Source organism: Brachycentrus maculatus, unplaced genomic scaffold, assembly GCF_059751285.1.
Source record: "Brachycentrus maculatus isolate JH-2025_06_01 unplaced genomic scaffold, ASM5975128v1 h1tg000420l, whole genome shotgun sequence".
Classification (NCBI taxonomy): Eukaryota; Metazoa; Arthropoda; class Insecta; order Trichoptera; family Brachycentridae; genus Brachycentrus; species Brachycentrus maculatus.
In genome coordinates, this window is record NW_028281168.1 from 57,025 (window position 1) to 74,351 (window position 17,327).

General features: G+C 31.6%; 1 protein-coding gene across 1 annotated transcript in view; it reads right to left on the bottom strand.

The window, feature by feature from the left end:
• The window catches only part of LOC148302712 (prohormone-3-like), a 46,851-nt gene that overhangs the window by 24,412 nt on the left and 5,112 nt on the right, over positions 1-17,327 (bottom strand). Inside the window, exons 2-3 of the mRNA XM_088271145.1 lie at positions 13,414-13,591; positions 9,577-9,709 (exon numbers count right to left, since the gene is read on the bottom strand). Coding sequence (XP_088127271.1) covers positions 9,577-9,709; positions 13,414-13,560 — 280 coding nt within the window. The 5' untranslated portion in view covers positions 13,561-13,591. The remainder of the gene's footprint in view (positions 1-9,576; positions 9,710-13,413; positions 13,592-17,327) is intronic.

Consider the following 17,327-nt stretch of genomic DNA (forward strand, 5'->3'; position numbering starts at 1 on the left):
CGCACGTAAGGCGTCATAAGATTTAAGATACATATATGTAAGAATTCGAACATCTTTTGTACATTTCATATTATTTTTTTGAAATCTCATCAAAGATGAAGAAGAATATGGAAGTCTGGGCATTTACGGGGCTGACGACCGTCACAGGCTGGTTTAAATGATCACATTCACTAATTATACCCATTATTGACAACCACACCACTCTATATATATGAAGTTCTATATATATATATATATATATATATATATATATATATATATATATATATATATATATATACATATATAAATATATATATATATATATATATATATATATATATATATATATATATATATATATATATATATATATATATATATATATATATATATATGTCCGCCTCCATATGTAATGGTCAGCAAGCTCGGCTACTGTTCTGGAGGTCCCGGGTTCGATTCTCAAGGGGGGTAAAATAAATATAAGTGATTTTTTCACTGTAATATTTATTCAATATTACCATGGACTGGTACCTGAAGCGGAGGGCTGATCACCTTTCCCTCATGTGTAAACGATCAAGATAACACTATATTAATATGACACAGTGCCCTATGCACCATTGGGGTGCGGATAAGGTTTTTTTTTTATTCTATATATATGAACCAATTTTGAAAAATTGTTCTTGAATCACTAGAACTTCACTAGAGACATCTATTGGTGAGATGAAAAAAAGCTTTTGTTGAGAACAAACTCTTTTGTATTCTTTTTCATTTTGTTTATCTTGTACATTTGTCGCACAATCATATAACGGATCGCATTTAGATATTCTTATAATTAAGGAATAATATTTTCGTTCTCTTGTGAAATAACAGAGAATGGAATTAGTTTGACAGTAAAATATTTTTAAAATACGGTATTCAAATATTCAAACACGATCAAAATATTATATTCAAATATTTCTAAAATTAACGATTTAAATTTTCAAATGTTTTCATAATACAATAATTTATTTATTTATTTCTCAAAACATATTACATACATAAGTCATAAATATAATATTCCCGATGAATAATTTCTATATCTCATTTTATGTCATGGGATTAAGTTTAACAAGACTGAAACACAAATAATAAAGTTACAATTTTTTTTTTTTTAAATAACCAAAACTAATACTAATACATGGCAAAATATAATAACAAAAAACAGGTATAATAAATAGGCATAAGAAGCATATTTAAAATAAATAAATGAGAAAAACATAAGGTAAGAAGCATATTTAAAATAAAGAAATGAGAAAATATAAAAAATATACGGTAAAAACAAAATAAGAAAATATTTACAACATTTTGAGTGTGTCCAAATACTTGTTCACAAAATCTGGATTATCTCCAATAACAGGAGTTATGTAATTAGAGATAATCCAGATTTTGTGAACAAGTATTTGGACACACTCAAAATGTTGTAAATAAATTATCTGGTCAAATTATAAGCTTAATAATAAAAATGAAAATGGTATTTTCTGGCGTTTCTCATGTGTGTGATTATAATCCAGGATTCGGATCTCACATACTAAAATAAGAGTTTCTGCTTAATAAAAACGCTTCTTTACATCTCACCAATAGATGTCTCTAGTGAAGTTCTAGTGATTCATGAACAAGGTTTCTAAATTGGTTCATATATATAGAACTTCCAAGAATTTGAGTAGTGTGGTTGTCAATAATGGGTAGAATTGGTGAATGTTACACGTGTGTAAAGTGATCACTTAAACCAGCCTATGACGGTCGTAAGCCCCGTAAATGCCCAGACTTCCATATTCTTCTTCATCTTTGATGAGATGTCAAAAAATAATAAGAAAATATGACTAAACACTACATGTATATCTTTCTATAAAGTACTTTTTCAGATAATTTATTTTGGGTCCCCGAATGGGTTTTATTTTATATATGTCAGGCAGCTGGTTAATTTGGGTATAGGCAATATATTGTAAGGACCTTACTCTAAATTTTGTAGTGTTTTTTTAAATGTGATATTTTTAAAAATTACAAAGCATAATATTTAAATTTTCAAATACTTTAAAAATACAGTAGTATAATTCAAATATACGAGTATCTAAATCAAATCTAAAATTACGTTCCCCTAAAATAATATTCAATAAAAATACTAAAAGTAAATTTATCGCGAATTTTTGGTAACAGAAATAAATTAAGCGTTGGAAGATAAATTAAGGGCAAGTACCCAAATATAATATGCTGGTTTTTGCTCTAAAACCATTGTGGAAAAATTATTGGGGAAAATTTTATTAAATTTCTATGTAAATTTGAGTTATCAGTTTCAACCATCTTTGAATAGGGCTTACCGATTTAAGAAAAAAATTCAGTTTGGTATCACTTTACTTGGAAATGAATTACAAAAATGAATTTTGAATTACAACATTTTGAGTGTGTCCAAATACTTGTTCACAAACCTGGATTATCTCCAATTATAGGAGTTATTTTCATTTAGTTTTTTGACATCTCATCAAAGATGAAGAAGAATATGGAAGTGTGAGTATTTACGGGCTGACGACCGTCATAAGCTGGTTTGAGTGATGACTTTACACACGTGTAACATTCACCAATTCTACCCATTATTGACAACCACACTACTCGAATTCTTCTTTTCATCTCACTAATAGATGTCTGAAGTGAAGTTCTAGTGATTCAAGAACAACGATTAAAAATTGGTTCATATGTATATATATAGAACGTCCAAATCGCAAATTTGTTAAGGAGTTATTTTTACATTTTTGACATCTCAACAAAGATGAAGAAGAATATGGAAGTCAATGTTAAGATATCAAATAATCATATATAATTACTGCTAATTGGAGACAATGCGGATTTGTTTAAGTTTTTGGACACACTCAAAACGTTGTAAATAAATTAACTGGTCAAATTATAAGCTAAAATAATAAAAATGAAAATAATATTTTCTGGCGTTTCTCATGTGTGTGATTATAATCCAGGATTCGGATCTCACATACTAACAAAAGAGTTTCTATAAAAAAAAAAGTTTTTTTCATCTCACCAATACATGTCTCTAGTGAAATTCTAGTGATTCAAGCACTATGTTTCGAAATTGAAATATAAATATAGAAGTTCCAGGAATTTTAGTAGTGTGGTTGTCAATCATGGGTAGAATTTATGAATGTTACACGTGTGTTGAGAAACGGGTACACGGGTGAATCACTTAATTTATGTTCAATTTTTAATTTATTCAACAAAAAAATAAAATAGACATAACAAACAATATTCAAGGCGTATATATTAAAAGTAAGCAAGAAGACTTAAAGGCGTAGAAGAATCCCGCTTCGGAAAACTCCTTCGGACACATGGAACAGATCAATATCCAATGTGATATTGTTCAACATAGCGGTAGCTCTTCCTACAGGCATAACCATCGGCAGGTTGGTCCTGTGTATAGGAATGTGAAACAATCTATGTCTTAGGTAACTATCGGGAACATACAGACTAATGTTCCGGATAGTTTCAGGATTATCGATCAGTCTATGACGGTCGTAAGCCCCGTAAATGCCCAGACTTCCCAATTTTTATTAATCTTTGTTGAGATGTCAAAAAATAATATGAAAAACCACGTTATTTCGACATCTTTAACTAGTTTTTCCAACGTAATATTACGTACGAATTTTCCTTGAATGAAAAATTCCGTTTGCTTTATGACTTGCGTGTTTCAGCTAATTACGAAACTTATATAACTTAGTTATGCCTTTCATGTTTCATGCTGGCCATCCGGCGTGGAGATTTCAGGAATTTTTCAGTAATTACGGTCGTGAAATTAGAATTTTAATCAGGGGGTAATTATTTGAAAGCCTTTGATGGATTAACACAATTAAATTAGAGCCTGCGGCTGAAATCACCACGGTATGGTTCTTAAAATAACGCACGATTGTTGTCAGATTTAGAGAAAGTAAAAATATTGGGGTGATGGTGTTTTGTAGGGTGGTGCAAAATTGATCACCCTATCGGCAAATGTTATAATTTTTGCAAATTACGTTGTACGTCAATCATATTTAACGTTTATATACTAGACAGTTTAAGTATACAAACAAATTGATAAAACGGACACAAACATGTATTAATACTGGCGGCAGCCACTTGACGGATGGCAATTTTTTTACTTTGTCAATGTCTCAATAATCGTCAATTTTCAGTTGTTCATGTTTTCGAAATGCCCAGAAAATATACTAAATCCCAGCAAAAGAGGCATATTTTTAGCTTATTATTTATCCGCTACATGGCAGAAAGTGTTGTTTTTGCATTTTGAAGAAAAGGTATTGTTTAATTATTTTTTAAATATACTAAATATTTTTCAAAAGGAGAAAAAACCTTCAGGTTTTTCCTAAAAAGATATGTTGCACAGTAAAAAGTTCAATAAGTGGCTTGATATTTATTTTTAAAACATTGTATTATATTTTTAAACTGTAAAAACGTTCTCCTGTAAAATCAAGTTTTTATTTTATTTATGACGTTCTTGAAATAAGTGAACGATATATTGTGCCTTATTTAGAGCACAAAAAAATTAAGATTAGTTTTTTCAGTTACGTATTGTTATACTTCCTTAAGAAATATTGACACTTTGGGGTTAGAACAGCAAGGGAGGCTTTTAAAGGTTAAGAGGGATGCTTTTAACTCGCTAAAAGGATGTTACACAACTTTCACAGAAATGATTTAAAGCTTTTTCAGGAAGACTGAAAAATACTTTATTTTAAGACTTAAAAGAAAACTTTTGACTGAAAAAAACATTCAGGAGTCTTTATTTATTCAAGTTTTATCAAAGGATCTGTATGACTATCTCCAAAGCTTATTTCTGTTATATAATGACTTGTTTATTTGTGAACACTTCACTTCGTGTAATACCACTTTAACGATGAATGATAAGGAGAGTGTTTTATACCACACCACAAAGTTAACAATACTTTTAACAAACAAAATATGTTTTTTCTTCTCTAAATGTGATAACAATAAGAACAAAGATCAAGAACAAAGTTTAAATGAAAGTCTGACCATTTTCAGGTCTTACGACCGACATTTGATTTATTGATTGATGGCTGATTTATTTAAGTGATCGCTTTACACACGTGTAACGTTCACAAATTCAACCCATGACTCACAACCACACACTCAAATTCTTGAAAAACCTATTTATGTATATATATATATATATATATATATATATATATATATATATATATATATATATATATATATATATATATATATATATATATATGTATATATTTATATATATATATATATATATATATATATATATATATATATATATATATATATATATATATATATATATATATATATATATATATATATATATATATATATATATATATATATATATATATATATATATATATATATATATATATATATATATATATATATATATATATATATATATATATATATATATATATATATATATATATATATATATGTATACATATATTTATCAAACTCAAAAAACAGTGTGCGAGAGTCACTAGAGACATCGATTCTTCGAAGTTCTATATAGATATGAACCAATTTCGAAACGTTATTCTTGAATCATTAGAAATTCACTAGAGACATCGATGGTGGGATGAGGAATTCTTTTACTAAGCAGAAACTCTTTTTATTTGTAGGTGAGATCCGGATGCTGGATTATATTCACAAATGTAGTTTGACGAAAAACTCCAGAAAATATCATTTTCATTGAATTATTTTAACTTGTAATTTGACCAGATAATTTATTTACAACATTTTGAATGTATCCAAATACTTGTTCACAAATCTGGATTATTTCCAATTGTAGGAGTTTCTTTTTAATTTACAATTCATTCAAATTCATTCATTAAAAACAAATTCGTTGAAAGTTTTGAATTCGTAGAAAAGAAAACTTTCGCGGTAAGCTCACTGCATTAAAAATATCGATTTTCACCACGCTCATGTATTATTCAGTCACGGTCAAGTCGTCTTAAGGCGCTAGTCTATGCAGTGCTTTCACCCTACTTAAAAACTACCCTCAAGGATTAAAAACTTCTTCTTTTAATCCTTGTCCTCACCCATCAATGCTTACTGTCTTATGGATCTCTAAACTTTTTTTCAAACCTTCTTATTTCGGAAATATATATATATATATATATATATATATATATATATATATATATATATATATATATATATATATATATATATATATATATATATATATATATATATATATATATATATATATATTTATATATATATATATATATATATATATATATATATATATATATATATATATATATATATATATATATATATGTATATATATATATATATATATATAGATAGCTAACTAACAATCACGCCAGGGGTAGGCTGAGAGAATAGAATGCCACACTAATCTATATTTGCAAACAATCTCGGACTATTCCGCATTCATGCATCTCCTATTTTCTTATTATTTTTCATACCCTATTTTAACACCTGATGTTGTTCTCAACGTAGATGAAGAAGAATATGGAATATTCTTCCATATTTTATTTCCATATTCTTCTTCATCTATGTTGAGATGTCAAAAAATAATGTTAAAATTACTCCTATTTGGACATTATCCAGAAGTGTGAATAAGTATTTTGACAAATTCAAAATTTTGGATATAAGCTAAGCGTAACATGTAGCGTATATAGCTTAAGGCCAAACTCGCATTAATAAAAGTCAGTTCGCTTCCGGCAACGCATGGAGCCGGTCGTCGGGTCACGCCTAATTTTTTCCAGAATACATTGGATTTTTATTTTATTTTTTAGAATACGGATTGAAAAAATATTTTTATAACTCATTACCTATCTAAAATTATTTTCTTTTCAAAACCATTTATTTATTTCAAAAAAAAAAAATTAAAAACTTGTGTCGGGTTGTCGTCTCGTGGTTAGTGTCGCGGACTCTCGAGTAAGAGTTTCTCGGTTCGAACTCACTCACCACAATTTGATACCTATTTTTAATAATGAGCCGCTTTTGAGTCTGCGTAATCGGAGGGCATGTATGACTAGATGTATGGATGCGAAGGAGGCGAGGAGTGTATGTCAGGACAGAAGAGTGTGGCGTTCCATCCTCTCTGCCTACCCCTGTGGGGAAACGGCGTGATGGTAGTAGTAGTAGTAGTAACCGCTTATGCTCACAGAAATAGTATGAAATCGAAGAAATTTTGTTAATAAGGAAAACACGCTGTTTGTGTGTATTGATAAAAAAATACTTCAAATGTTACCTGATTTTAAAGAAAATTATGTTGCCATTCGACGAATACTAGACCATAACTAGTTTATTTGTCGAAAACTGTAAATTATGTATTTTTAGCGAAATGGTATCGTTATTCAAAATGATGTCGTTAACGAAAATATTAATTTCACAAACGACTTTCGTTTGTTCGGTTGTATTGTTACGCGTGACGCAGTTAGTCATTGATTGCTTGATATCACGCAAATGTCGCTTCATGACGTTATTTGCAAACCATGGACAATGAATCGGAGGTAATAATAGAAATTTTAAAACGCAAGTCACTGACAATGAAATTTATTTAAAAACCTTATTATATTATAAAACTTGTGTGCGACCCATCGTGACATATCCCTCACTCCTTTCATATCAAAAATCGTCAATTTTCAGTTGTGCATGTTTTCAGAATGCCCAGAAAATGTACTACATATATCCCAGCAAAGGCGGCATATTTTTAACTTAATATTTACCCGCTACAGGGCAGAATGTGTTGTATTTTGCATTTCAAAGGAAAGGTATTGTTTAATTTTTTTTTTTTAATATAATAATAATAACACCCTTATCCGCACCCGAATGGTGCATAGGGCACTGCGTCATATAAACACAGTATTATCTTGATCGTTTACACATGTAGGAAAGGTGATCAGCCTTCCGCTTCAGGTACCAGTTCAGGGTAGTATTAAATAAATATTACAGTGAAAAAATCACTCATATTTATTTTAACCCCCCTGGGAATCGAATCCGGGACCTCCAGAAAGGTAGCCGAGTGTGCTGACCATTACACTACGGAGGCGGACTCTTTTTAAATATACTAAATATTTTACAAATGGGGAAAAAACCTTCAGGTTTTACCTAAAAAGATCTGTTGCATAGTAAAAAGTTCAATAAGTGGCTTGATATTTATTTTTCATACATTACATTATATTTTTAGACTTTAAAAACGATCTCCTGAAAAAGCAAGTTTTTTGATAAATGATGTTGTTGAAAGGAGTGAGCGATATGTGAGTCAAATGCAATAAAAATCATAATTGAACAGGAATATTGTATTATAGCCATTTACCGATCATGACATATCGACGCTTCTTGAATTATTGCAAAAAGTTTTTTGATAAATGACGTTGTTGAAAGGAGTGAGCGATATGGAATTGAAAGCAGAGCGGACACCGTAGTAACAAAAAACGCGCTAAGAGTGTCAGAGATGAAGACTCTAAGAAGCATATCTGGCAAGAGTCTATGAGATAGAATAAGAAACAACGGGATAAGGGAAATATGCAAGATAGAAGATGTCGTTAGGTGGGGAAAGCAACGAAGGAGAGAGTAGACCCCAGAAAAGATGGTCCGATGACATTAGGAAAGTAGTGGACCTGCACAGGAAGAGAGTCGCGTCCAATAGAGAACTGTGCAAGTCCAATAGGGAGGGGTTTGTTCAATACTGGACACAAGTAGAAGGCTGAAGAAATATAAAAAGGTCATATGACACACATGTCGGATAATAAAAGGATGAAGAATGTGCTTGACTGAAGATCTAGAGGCGTGGGTAAGCCCCAGACAAGATTTTTATTATGTTTTGAATATTGAAAGCATTAACTTTGTGGATCATATTGATATATTATTTCGAGAAATAATTTTTTTTTGTGTTCTGACCCACTGACATTTTTACTAACCAACTAGTTTCGGCAACAACCTGTTGCCCTCTTCAGGGTTTATTTATTACGGTTTATTTATTATTAGTAATTTCTTAATTTAATTTAATTTAATTTCCCGAAATAATATAATATTTTTACTTTTTATTTTTATTTGTATACATTTATTTAAATCACAATTTATACATATTTTTAATTTTTTTTAGCAGAGACCCACCAAGCTACCTTGTGTGTCTTGTCGGTGGAGTTCTTTATTTAATACATTTTTTAATTGTTTTTAACGATTTTAACCTTATATAAACACAAAAAAGAGAAAAAAATTAAGAATATAAACATTTTACAATTTTCATAATATTAACTCTTGATCATTTACCCATTCCTTTATTTTGCCTTTGTTCCATATTTTATTTTGACCTCTAACATCCGTCGGCAACAAATTAAAAACGCTCGGAACGATATGTTGCAGTGTTCGACTCTCATATTTATTGTTAATTCTTGGGATGGGATGGTCTGATGTTAAGAAAGTGCACTGGAAGAGAGTCGCGTCCAACAGAGAACTGTGCAAGTCCAAGAGGGAGGGGTTTGTTTAATACAGGACACAAGAAGAAGGTTGAGGTAAGTATAGAAGGCACTGTACCTCCATCGACATCCACGCACACAGACCCTGGGCAGCAGTGTTCGTTGGCAGTGCAGCGCTTCCCATAGCAAGGGTCCTCGGGTTCCTCGGACAGCTGGCCATCCTCAGAGCCTCCATATCCCTCGTTCAAGCGCTGAAACAAATATAAACCATGAACCATACACAAAATTTTAAATGCGTCTTTCAAATCTTGTCCGCTAATTCTGGGTTGATCTCCCTTTTTATGTACATACATATTTATTAAAACTTCATGTACAGAAAACAAAAAAGTATAACATTTTGAGTGTGTCCAAATTCCGGTTCACAAAATCTGGATTATCTCCAATTACAGGAGTTATTTTCATATTATTTTTGACATCTCATCAAAGATGAAGAAATTATGGAAGTCCGGGCATTAACGGGGCTGACGACCGTCATAGGCTTATGACGGTCACTGCATCATATAAACGCAGTGTTATCTTGATCGTCAACACATGAAGGAAAGGTGATCTGCCCTCCGCTTCAGGTTGGTACTTGAATTTTGAAGACTAAACTAAACTTCCAAGAATTTGAGTATTGTGGTTGTCAATAATAGGTAGAATTGGTGAATGTTAATAATAATAATAATAAAACCCTCATCCGCACCCCAATGGTGCATAGGGCACTGCTTCATATAAACATAGTGTTATCTTGATCGTTTAAACACGAAGGAAAGGTGATCAACCCTCCGCTTCAGGTACCAGTCCAGGGTAATATTGAATAAATATTACAGTGAAAAAATCACTTATATTTATTTTACCCCCCGTGGGAATCGAATCCGAGACCTCCAGAACGGTAGCCGAGCGTGCTGACCATTACACTACGGAGGCGGACATTACACTATGAATGTTACACGTGTGTAAAGTGATCACTTAAACCAGCCTATGACAATCCACAATCCATATTCTTCTTCATCTTTGATGCGATGTCAAAAAATAATATGAATAATAGATTCACTTAAAATGTTTTATATATTTTTTTTATCATAAAAATAATAATAATAATAAAATTGGATAACTTATATAGCGCCATTTACGTAAAAAAATACCTCAAGGGCGCTTCACGGTGAATGAATTGGGGAAAATATTATGGTGGAAATGATTTAGCAAACAAATGTGTTTTTATCATCATTATATTAGTATCCAAGTCTTTGTGCGGTTACCCTTCAGGTAATATTTTACGAAAATGGCGCCATACAAATTACCCTTATTATTATTATTATTCGTAAATTCAACGAAAACATCTCACACTACTGAATGTAATATTCAGGGTCTGAGGGTTTGACGTAAATAGATCTTGTATAAGTTTAAACAACATCCGCAGGGAGTAATCATTACCAGCATCCCACGCGCTCATTATTACGAAACAAAGCGCCTCTGTAACGCTCAACAATATTGTCAATATATAATAAAAATGTAACTTCCTAAATTAGGATTTTTATGGAGTGTGTGGAAGTTTTTCGTGAAAGTATTTTAATGTTTTTGATTTAAAATAAACCCTGATGATGACAAGGTATTGTCGAAACCGGTAGGTTGAATTGTATTAATAAAAAAAGTGGTGAAAACAAAGTTGATTAATTTTATAAAGTTTATAAAATATGCCACAAAGTATCTGCGGAAAACATTAAAGAAATATATTTTTTTATTGAATTTTTTTTTACAAAATACATATTTAAATAATACAAAATAGTTGATAAATATACAAAACATTTCTAATATAACGTTTCTACCTCTCTAATAAAGTAGACACTTGTGTTTAGAGAGGGAGTTCGTTTTACAATTATTAGTATTATTTTTTTTTACTGAATTAATCAGTCTTGATAAAGAAGCGGTTAGCTTGGAAACCGGTGGACATTATAATTAAGTTATAATAAAATATTTATTGTGATTTTAAAATAAAGTTAAATTTTTATTATAAAATGGAAAACCAAAAAGTTAGTGCTTCAAATATAAATTATAATACTGTCAATATTCCGTAAATGTTGTTATTGATACGACAAACTTATTTTTATTTTGCCGGTCTTATTTTTATCGTCCGCCTCCGTGGTGTAATGGTCAGCACGCTCGGCTACCGTTCTGGAGGTCCCGGGTTCGATTCCCAAGGGGGTAAAATAAATATAAGTGATTTTTTCACTGTAATATTTATTCAATATTACCATGGACTGGTACCTGAAGTGGAGGGCTGATCACCTTTCCTTCATATGTAAAACGATCAAGATAACACTGCGTTTATATAATGCAGTGCCCTATGCACCATTGGGGTGCGGATAAGGGTTTTGATGAATGAAAAAAGTTAAATTCCTATATTCTATTATGTTGTAAAAAAAAATGTGCGCGAAAACACGTCTGGCTTTTTTGTTTGCGAGTACCTTCTTATATACTAATACCATAGAAAAGGGCTACTTGAACTTTGATGTGTTACTTGTGCCCAGTACAAACAAAATATTAAGATCTGTATTTGGACTACAATAATGAACGTATCAACATGATTCATTGTTTCCCTGACAGGTGACACTTATTGTCACCATACGTTCATTATTGTAGACCAAATACAGATTTAAATTTATTTTTTGTACTGGACTCAAGTAACACATCAAAGTTCAAGCCCCGTTCTGCGGTATGTATTTTTTTGTATTTTTTTTGTATTTTTTGTATTATTTGTATTTTTGTAAATTTGTATTTGTTTTTCTCTATGAAACAAGCGAACCTATGAAACCGCGGATGTGCGTGATAATAAAGGTTATCTTCCTTAAACGCTGTTTCCGGCCAAACATGCCCTTAGGGCACAGCAAAGGAAGTTCCAACAGACGATGTTTGGGCGGTAAAAGCGAGTATAACAATAACAGATAAACAGTTTGTTTGTTCATTAAGACAAATGTATTTCACCCCCAAGGGTTGTTAGTTTCGGAATAACTGTACAGTAGTTTGTAGGTCTTTGTATATCGTAGTCATACAGGAGAAAGTGACCATGTGTATTTGTTTACAAAAACGTGATTATGAACTGTTTGATATCTCACTAGCTTAATATTGCCCTGAAAAATTTCCCAGAGGATTTTAAATTTGGAAGTATAATATATTGACTTATTAAAAATGACTAACTGCATTGGTGTTTATTTTCTTGACAAGCAAAAGTGACTTAAATGGTCCTCCTGAACATTTACGTTTAGTCAGTTAATCACTTTCTCCTGTATGACTGCGATATATCGGTCACTCCTTTCAACAACGTCATTAATAAAAAATAATTTTTTTTTTTTTTCAGGAGATGGTTTTCAAAGTTTAAAAATATAATGAAATGTATTGAAAATAAATTTCAAGCCACTTTTTGAACTTTTTACTGTGCAACAGATCTTTTTAAGTAAAACCTGAAGGTTTTTCCTCCATTTGAAAAATATTTAGTAAATTTGAAAAAATAATCAAACAATACCCTTTCTTCAAAATGCAAAAACAACACATTCTGCCCTATAGCGGGTACATATTAAGTTTAAAAATGCCGCTTTTGCTGGGATATAGCACATTTTCTGGGCATTCCGAAAACATGCACAACTGAAAATTGACGATTTTTGAAATTTGACGTTGTTGAAAGAAGTGAGTCCTGAAGACATTTTTTTCCATGTAACGCGGTGGAACGGCGTTCCGGCACTTTTTTTCACGGATAATAAAATATGTTATTATAATGAATACTTAAATGGTGTTTTAATATATTTTTTTTAGTTACAAGCTTGACATGAAGTATGTTTTGGGAGATTTTATGTTTTAAAAAAATGGCATTTCTTTGTTTAAAAAAAAAAACAACAGCTAAATACAATTATTTGTAACTCACCCTGTACATTCCACCTCCATAGCCAAGGTTAGCAAGGACTTCAGGGCTGAAGCGGTTGAACAAGGCTCCAAAACCCTCGGCTGTGGGGACATATGTGGCTATGACGAACAGGGCCACTGCTGCCAACGTCAGACGACTAGCGGACATCTTGAATTTCACTTGTCAAAATTGCAGTAATCTGTAACAATAAAACGACACATTGAAATTGGTGACGAAATATGGTTGAATCATAACATCGTACGGAATGATGGCGTAGTAGTATATGTTAAGGAAAGACTTCAAAGTAACTTCGAAGAGATCAACATATCGCTCACTCCTTTCAACAACGTCATATATCAAAAATCGTTTTCAGTTGTGCGTGTTTTCGGAATGCCCGGAAAATGTACTATATCCCAGCAAACGCGGCATATTTTTAACTTAATATTTACCCGCTACAGGGCAGAAAGTGTTGTTTTTGCATTTTGATGAAAAGGTATTGTTTAATTATTTTTTTAAATATCCTAAACGTTTTTCAAATGGAGAAAAAACATTCAGGTTTTACCTAAAAAGATCTGTTGCACAGTAAAAAGTTCAATAAGTGGCTTGATATTTATTTTTATTACATTGTATTATCGGGATACAATTTTGTTGCACATTTTGTGTAAATTTTACAACATAGTTCCTGGGACAAAATAAAAAAGACTTCGCAAGAGAAGTAAACACTCTTTTTTTGAAAAGGCCTGTCAGGAAGCCGAAATGCTTCTGTATCAGATCTGGGAATGCGGTGGGACATCTTTCAATATATTTGAAAATCGTGAATCTGTGATTGCTTTTGATCAAAGGTCTTCTTTATCTTCCTGTTTTTAAGAGGGATTAATATGCATCCTGCGTTATCGATTTCCAGCTGTCATTCCATCTCTTTGATTTGTGGGGGATTCTGGATGGTTCCATTCTCCTCACACGCGCATACCATTGTCTCCTTCGTTGCCTTCCCCACCTAACGACATCTTCGATCTCGCATATTTCTCTTATCCTGGTGTTCTTTATCCTATCTCAATCACAGGTGTTGCATCATAAGGGTGTTGTTTTTATGTAATATACCGCAGTGTGTCGTTGACTTTTTGTATCGTGGTTAGGACTTGTGCTAGGTGAGTTAGTGCTATTTCTTTTTTGATAGGTTTATGTAACTTGTGAAAGTGATCCGTGATAAAAAGTTGATGAATAATGGTTGAGTTGGAAATGTGATGAGTGAACATTTTCTGCAAATGCCTTGGAACTGTTTCGTGTGTCTACCGTGGTCGGGGTTGTGGACGCGTCTGTGTACCGGCCAACGTCGGGCTGGAATCGGATCTAGGTAAGCAACTGAACTAACTAATTCCTTTCACTGCCTACACTGGGGCACTTCTAGAAAATTTGGTGGTGGTTTTACAAACTTGTATTTATTTTGATTACCAGTGACAAGGACATTGAAAAAAAAATAAATGTAAATTGACAGCAAAATCTCCATACAATTTTGTTCCACATTTTGTTATAATTTTCGTTATTGTATTCATAAAACAATTGCTTTGCAAGAGAGTGGTTTTCAAAATTTGTATTTATTTAGATTGGCAGTAACAGTGATTGAAAGCTACTATTCAATGTGAATTCACAGAATTTATGAATAATGAAAGCAAGTTATCCTATTTTGCTTCATAATAATCAAAATTTGTTAGCTTTTGTTACGTAAAACTCAATTTAAAAGTGGATAGATATAACTTCAAAGTCACTGCCGAATTCATTAATGAATTTATTGAAGCAAGTATGGTTAAAAAAAGCCTTTTTATGGCATCGACATTTGTTTGAAAATGCCACAAGAAGGGGAAACGATTGTCTCAAGTTTTATTTTGTGTTTTTTTTTTTTATCAATGAAATGCAATTTAGTAGACTCGTAAAATCAGTGTTTGATTTAAACATTTTATATATAAAAGAAACAGTCGTTTCTTTACTCACACATTAAGAAGGATAGATTTCGCCACTTTGTGGTAAAATCTATCCTTCTTAATGTGTGAGAGGGAAAACAGAACGAGGGCGACCGAAAAAGACTTGGCACGGTCAGATCAAGCAGAACCAAAAATCTGGCGGTGTCAAAAGTCTGCGTAATCGGAGGGCATGTATGACTAGATGTATGGATGTGAAGGAGGCAAGTTGTGTATGTCAGGACAGAAGACTGTGGCGTTCCATCCTTTCTGCCTACCCCTGTGGGGAAACGGCGTGATGGTAGTAGTAGTTAATTTATGTTTTACTTAGTAAATACATCTATTTCTTCAAATCTATTAAGACGCGTGTTTCGACGCATTCCGCATACGGTGTTTAAAAATGATGCGGAATGCTTCTAAATACGTGTCACAATATTTTTTAAGAATTAGTGGTATTTACTAAGTAAAACTTAAATTAAAAAAGATAATTTAACTTAAAAATGCATAAATTTTACCACACAGTGACTGCCGAATCAATAATTGAAACTATATACATAGGCAGTTGTTATTTTTTGTCCGCCTCCGTGGTGTAATGGTCAGCGTGTTTAACTACCGTGCTGGAGGTCCTGGGTTCGATTCCCAGGAGGGGGGGTGAAAATAAATATAAGTGATTTAACACTGTAATATTTATTTAATATTACCCTGGACCCTGAAGCGCAAGAGTGATCACCTTGCCTTCATGTAAGTAATGATCAAGATAACACTGTGTCAATTTGATGCAGTGCCCTATGCACCATTAAGTGCTGATAAGGGTTATAAGTATAATTAGTTGTTATTTTATTATAAAATTATTAATATGATTCGAAATAACGCACGAATTTTAATCACAAGCATACCTCGGCTGTCCAAACTTAAAACACAGTAAGGGATATTTTTTTGTAGTACGTTTTTTTTTGCATTTTTGACTAAGTAGAATCTACTTAGTCCAAAAATGCAAAAAAAACATACTACAAAAAAATGTCCCTTACTGTGTTTTGAGTTTGGACAGCCGACCTGGGTAACGTTATGTAATATTTAAAATCTTATTAGCTGGATGAACTAACTTGAAGCAAATTTCACACTAATATGAACTAAGTTGAAAAGTTCATATAAGTTTAAATTCCCTGAGCTTTTTAAGACCATCAAAATTCAGCCATTCGCGAACCTGATTACCCTAATCTCTCCGTTTTTTACGACGAAACTTAATTTCCGTAGGAGCTTTCACAAAAGCTGAATTCGAGCTTTCGTTGAATTTTCTTTAGAAAACACCAGTAATAATAATACACCCACATATTTCAAAATTTAAAAAAGTTTTTTTGGAATAATTTTTGCGGTGAAATTCAAAAGGTATTGAAGCTTTTTTATGGCCCAAAATACGATAAATCGCAACTTAATTTTGTCTAAAACAATTTTATTCAAAATTTTTGGTGATATATAAAAGGTATTGACGTTTTTCTTAAGCCTCAATATTACGATAAATCGTTTTCTTTAAATCCAGGTAACATTTTATGGATCGAATTTTTTTCATAAATCACTATTTTATATTGAAAAATAAACTTTTCTTCGTTATAAAATATATATCGTTCAATCCTTTCAAGAATGCCATAAATCAAATATCGTCAATTTTCAGTAGTACATGTTTTTTTTATGTCCAGAAAATGTACTATATGCCAGCAAAAACGTCATATTTTTAACTTTATATTTACCCGCTACAGGGCAGAAAGTGTTGTTTTTGCATTTTGAGGAAAAGGTATTGTTTAATTATTTTTTTAAATATGCCAAATATTTTTTAAATGGAGGAAAAAAACCTTCAGGTTTTACTTAAAAATACCTGTTGCACAGTAAAAAGTTCAATAAGTGGCTAGATATTTATTTTTAATACATTGTATTGTATTTTTAAACTTTAAAAACGATCTTCTGAAAAATCAAGTTTTTTGATAT